At 32.3% G+C, this 6193-nt stretch overlaps 1 protein-coding gene across 1 annotated transcript in view; it reads left to right on the forward strand.

Moving 5' to 3' along the window:
* The first annotated feature begins 2961 nt into the window (after positions 1–2961).
* Positions 2962–6193, forward strand: part of LOC117117146 — a 38530-nt gene continuing 35298 nt past the window's right edge. The window contains exons 1-2 of the mRNA XM_033261356.1: positions 2962–3312; positions 5278–5314. Coding sequence (XP_033117247.1) covers positions 3286–3312; positions 5278–5314 — 64 coding nt within the window. The 5' untranslated portion in view covers positions 2962–3285. The remainder of the gene's footprint in view (positions 3313–5277; positions 5315–6193) is intronic.

Raw genomic sequence — 6193 nt, forward strand, 5'->3', positions numbered from 1 at the left:
TAGAATAATTTGCAATGTCAATTTTCACCATCCTTCTGCACAGCTCTTTGTTAAAACATGTACAATTGAAATATTTGATTTATATGAAAACAGTATTTTGAATTTTATGTTTAATTTTAATAAAGGAAGGTTACCAAAATCTTTTAATTCTTTATTTAATATCTTTGATACCTATCATAAATATGGCACTCGAAATAAAGAAAATTATTGTATAAAATTAAAATCAACCAGTATGGGTCAGCAAAGTATAACATATAGGCCTAGAGGGCCGAAGCTTTGGAATCAACTTGCTAGAAGCATAAAAGAGTGTACAAATATGTCGATATTTAAAAAAGAATTACTAAATAAGAACATAAATAATTATAAACAAAAAATGTATTCTTGTGAAAATAATGTTTGTAGGGTATGTCTTACCTATATATAATGGTTTCCTTTAAATGTTTTATTATTATTATTATGGATTTGTAAGGTTAAATTTTAAGTTAAGGGCGCCAAAGTTCAAAAAGCTTGTAGCTTGTTGTGGTGGGCCTATTTTTAACACCATTATATGTTCTTTTATGTATTGACTATTTGATTTTGTGTGAAAATAAACATTTCTCAGACTCAGACAACGTTTACATTAAAGAAAACAAGCAGAGGGGAGAGAGTGTGAGCATTGACAGACACTCAACTCAGTGCCAATACGACCGAGTTGTTCCAGTTGAGATGGTTAAATTGTATATGGGGTGTGCACAACGCATTCAGCTGTTACCGGTACTAGAATACAGTATATAAAAGTATATAAAAAAAACCAAAAAAAAAAAACCTTGCATTTATATTGCTATCACCACACCATCATATTTGAATAAATTATTAGCGTGTTTTTCCGAGCTTGGAAATAGGTAATCGATTACAAAAGACGCATTATACAATAATGCCGTCATTCAACATTCTCACTTGTACCAGGGAGTTTTTATATAGTCAATATAACAACTATCTGCTTGCACTCAATGCCCCCAAAATGATTATGGAATTCAATAAACATATAGTAACTGACGTCAATAAAAGCAACATAACACAATAATCATGAATCTGTCAATAAATGTATGCCCTAATATAATAATCTTCAACAATAAAATCAATAACACAATAATCATGAATCTCAATAAGTATCCAAGTAAGACACTGTAAGTAATACCCTGAACTCGTAAAAAAATGTGCTGCACAGGCACAGAACACAAAGAAATCGACTATGGGATGTCAATTATATTAGGTATGGCGCGCAGATAAGCGTAATAAAGAGTGAGTAACCCAAAATTACGGCGTGGAACATGTCAATATATAATAGTGTGTACAATTGATATTGTAATTATTACAATATCAATTGTACACAGATGTGTATAAGAGACAGCATTATGGATGCATGGACGCTGAGGTGTGTGCAGCTGACCACCGTTTTCATGTCATCTGGATATATCAAGAGCAGTACTATGCAATGGACCTTCCGGAGTGTCAATCAGAAATAGCAACTGACCAATCAGAATAGGGCAATAAATATGCAGGGGGATCTGTTGCGCTATATATCCACTCAAGTATAACCTATCGGTCAAGAAATGACCTGTCTGCTATGATAAACGAAGGAGAGTGTATTATAGTTGAAGTACAGAATGATGATAAACTAATTACTGTATATGTGGTATAATGTACAGGCCCCCAAAAGCACATATCCCAACATTTAATAACCTACTCAGTGAATTAATGCACACAATAAACAATGAAAGTAAAAAAGCATATCTTATGGGCGATTTATCATTTTGTGAGACAACAATGAATCCTATATGGTTGAAATATTGATTGATAAACCACATTCAGAAGTCGATATATAGGTTAGCAATTTAGAAACTAAGAATACGGCTACCTTTTGTGTAATAATAAAATCAACTTTGTAATCAATTTTCTTTTTGTTTCATTTATCAATATCGTAACCCCGTGTTGTGCAAGCTTAGTTCAGTTGTGCCCCCAAAATGATTATGGAATTCAATAAACATATAGTAACTGACGTCAATAAAAGCAACATAACACAATAATCATGAATCTGTCAATAAATGTATGCCCTAATATAATAATCTTCAACAATAAAATCAATAACACAATAATCATGAATCTCAATAAGTATCCAAGTAAGACACTGTAAGTAATACTATCATTCCTGATGATGACATAATTAATGTCGAAATATTGAATCCCAACACGATGGCGTGTATTCCAATACTTGGAGTATGTATTATACTTTCTTATCTGAGATTAATCAGTGGACCTTTCGGTAAGTAATACTCTGAACTCGTAAAACAAAATGTGCTGCACAGGCACAGAACACAAAGAAATCGACTATGGGATGTCAATTAAATTAGGTATGGCGCGCAGATAAGCGCAATAAAGAGTGAGTAACCCAAAATTACGGCGTGGAACATGTCAATATATAATAGTGTGTACAATTGATATTTTAATTATTACAATATCAATTGTACACACTATATATATTGAGAAATTTCGAAACTAAGAACTACGTCCGCCTTATTGGATTGCCGGGCTTTGTAATCAATTTTGTTTCACTTTATCAATTTGTAGTGTCTGTTCAATAACAATTTCCCTTGATTATAATGTAGTAGGTCTATGCCAGTGACGGATCCAGGGGGGTTCAAGTGGTTCGGACGAACCACCCCTCTGTGAAGAACGTAACAAAATACTACTGGATCCTACAATTATACAATTAAAAACACTGTTTTGATTCGATGTTGTAATAATTTATGTACGGTACGAAAGTGTGTTCTGACTACTCAATATTGTTGGAATATAGGCCTAATAATATATTGACTATATCTTTGATTTTTTTTTTTCAAAATGACATAGGCCTAAGAATGAGTTAAAAGAACCTGAAGTTTTTTAAGAGGGTTAAACCAGGAATTTTGAAGAAATTCATTTCCGGGCATCTAGGAAGGACCCCCTTTCATTTTGGTATTTTGGGAAATTTTTTGAACCCTCCTTCAAATCCTGGATCCGCCCCCGTATGCAATATCATTTTGTGAGGCAACAATGAATCCTATATGGTTGAAATATTGATTGATAAACCACATTCAGAAGTCGATATATAGGTTAGCAATTTAGAAACTAAGAATACGGCTACCTTTTGTGTAATAATATAATCCAACTTTGTAATCAATTTTCTTTTTGTTTCATGTATCAATATCGTAACCCCGCGTTGTGCAAGCTTAGTTCAGTTGTGCAAACTGGGCTGAGACGATCACCATGGCTCTGTTTTACCATCTTATGAAGGTAAGTTAAACAATTATAACAAAATGTTGAGACGGTTAGACGCAGTGAAAAATTGGTTTGCTTTTCGGAAGTCGAGGTCGGGGTTTCATTCCTTTGCTGTGCATTTCACTTTTGTCCATAGCCAAAGTCGATTATCTTCATTGCTTCAACTTACCAAACTGTAAATGGGTATCGGTGTCTCACCCAGGAGCAGCATCTCATTCGCTTCACGCTACATGAAACTGGGGCTAAGATCCAGCCGTATGAGCCCCGTGGCTCTGCAAGAATTTACTTACTGTACTTTTTAAATAATATAAATTATAGAAATAATAATACTTAAGATATTTTGTCTGTTTAGCTAAATAAAAGTGCTCTACAATATTGATACTTTAATATCTTATTTTATTCATATTTAATTAAGGTCAATGAATCAATAATTATCGCTTTTATTTTATTACATTAGCCCTAGCCATTTAACTATTAAGGAGTTTATATTAAGAGTTAGGTGATACAACATGATCGTTTCAATCGTCTTTCTTGGAAATTGATAACATAATCCTTTTAGTTAGATAATCAAGTAAGTGTTTAAAGATGTATTGTCCCTTGAAAATTACAAAAATAATTTTTAAATTAACTTGCTCATTTTGCAGTAACATACAAATTATTAACTTTAGTATAGTCATTATTAAATTTTAAAAATGTGTAGGCCTACCTGATTTTTAAATTGGATAATTGTAATAAAAATAATAAAACACTTTCAGTGACTGGATGTGTAAAATGATGGGTATACATTTTTTAAATACAATGCACGAAGTTCAACAGTTACCTCAAAATGTACAAGTTAATTTAAACAAATATTTGTGTGACTGTGTTTGTTATTTTGTATGGGACAATTATATATTTATATAAAATTGAGGTTTTAATTTGCAGAATTCACAGTATATATTTAATAAAAGATTAACAAAAACAGCGGCAGCAGTCATAATTACTTAATGATAAATGTTCGGATGATATTTTTGTTATTGTTACTTTGTGTTTCTTCCTTGATTATCGAACATCATCAATGTTTAAATTTTTTAACGATATTGCATCTACCTCCTAGATTTTCTAATGAAGTAGAAATTGTATTTAATCGACATGGGTATAAAACAAGAAATGCCGATTCATTAAACACTGTGCCTTCAAAACAAAATTTATATATAACCAAGATTTGATTTAGATATGCGGGTACATGTGTATGAAATACACTACCACACACACATATATCTGTCTCTTATACACATCTAGATGTGTATAAGAGACAGATTATATAGTTCCTGTACATCATATTTTTTGATTACGTGCATGCGTGTTTTGAGCGTGTATATGTGTGGGTTTATGTTAGGCCTATGTGCGCGTGCGCTAATTATTTTAATTTCAAATTAATCAATATAGATAGAATTTGTAATTAATACAATCTAAATTACTACTGCTTTAAACTTTTATCAATTACCGTATATGACTAAGCGGTCTACATTTCCTAAAATAATTTGACTCATCTTTCATTTATTATTCATAGATTTTTACTGTTTGGATGTACTTTTACAAAATTCTATGTAAACCGTGTTTTAGATTAAGCTTTTTATTAATATTTGTAATTAAGTACCGAAAGGTCCACTGATTAATCTCAAGATAAGATAGTATAATACATAGGTCTACTTCAAGTATCGAAATGCACGCCATCGTATCGGGATTCAATATTTCGACATTAATCATGTCATCATCATGAATGAATGATGACATAATTAATGTCGAAATATTGAATTCCGACACGATTTAATTTTATTAAATATGCAACTTGTTGATTTTAATTATTACTGTAATTTTGTATCACAAAACAGGACCATATAAAACAGGTTTTCACACCCTCCTGATGTTATCCTATATAAATATGTTCAATAGGCCTAAATAGGCTAAATAAATAATCTCTGGTTGATTTATCCACAGATTTTGTTTCTGGGATTTATATTAATTTGCAAATCTGGTAAGAATGTTTTATTGTTCATTCATCATAGTCAAGTATTAACTACATATACCTAAAAATTTAATGTGTGTCTGTGAAACAATTCATAGGGGTTTTCCTGCGCAAACAATATAATGAGACGCCCGATTATGCGATTATCACTAGACGTATTCTACCAGACAATCACCGGTCAGCACACTGCAGTGTTGGCTGTATTTCGAACATAGAATACACTATCTATAGTCAATCAGAGTGGCAACATTTTAAAGCGCTACTAGCGCCAAACGCTTGGGCCGATTTCAAGCAAATTCGGTCAGTAGAAAACCTCCCATACATGATGTATTCACCACATGGGGTCAAAGGTCACACAAAGGTCATGAAGATAGAAAAAAAAATCGTATAAAAAGCTACTTCTCTCACATATAACACAGAGTCAGTCCCTTGCACATATACATTGCCGTAAGACAGAATCTATAGGGTGTTCAGGAATTTGGAGTCAAATGTCATTAAGGAGTAATTTTAATCTTTTTTTTTGCAACATTAAAAACGCAACTAGCGCCAAACTGTTCATTCTATTTCTACCGAACTTGGTTCAGTATATCCAGTGACACCTCCCATACATGGGGAGGGCACCGTTTGGGGTCAAAGGTCACGTCGGGGTCATTAGGGTAAATAGCCCTAAAATTGTATAAAAGCTAGCTACTTCTCTCACAAATAAAATAGTACAGATTGTTCTTTACACATAGGCCTATGTATTGGCATAAGGCAGATTCTGTAGGGTGTTAAGGGATTTTGGATAAAAGGTCATTAAATATTTAAAGTAAATAAAACATTCTTAAGTAAGTGTAATACATACTCCAAGTATTGAAATACACGCCATCGTGTTGGGATTCAATAATT

The sequence above is a fragment of the Anneissia japonica genome, unplaced genomic scaffold (genome assembly GCF_011630105.1).
Source record: "Anneissia japonica isolate Jap-2015-1 unplaced genomic scaffold, ASM1163010v1 scaffold287835_len3118868_cov185, whole genome shotgun sequence".
NCBI lineage: Eukaryota > Metazoa > Echinodermata > Crinoidea > Comatulida > Comatulidae > Anneissia > Anneissia japonica.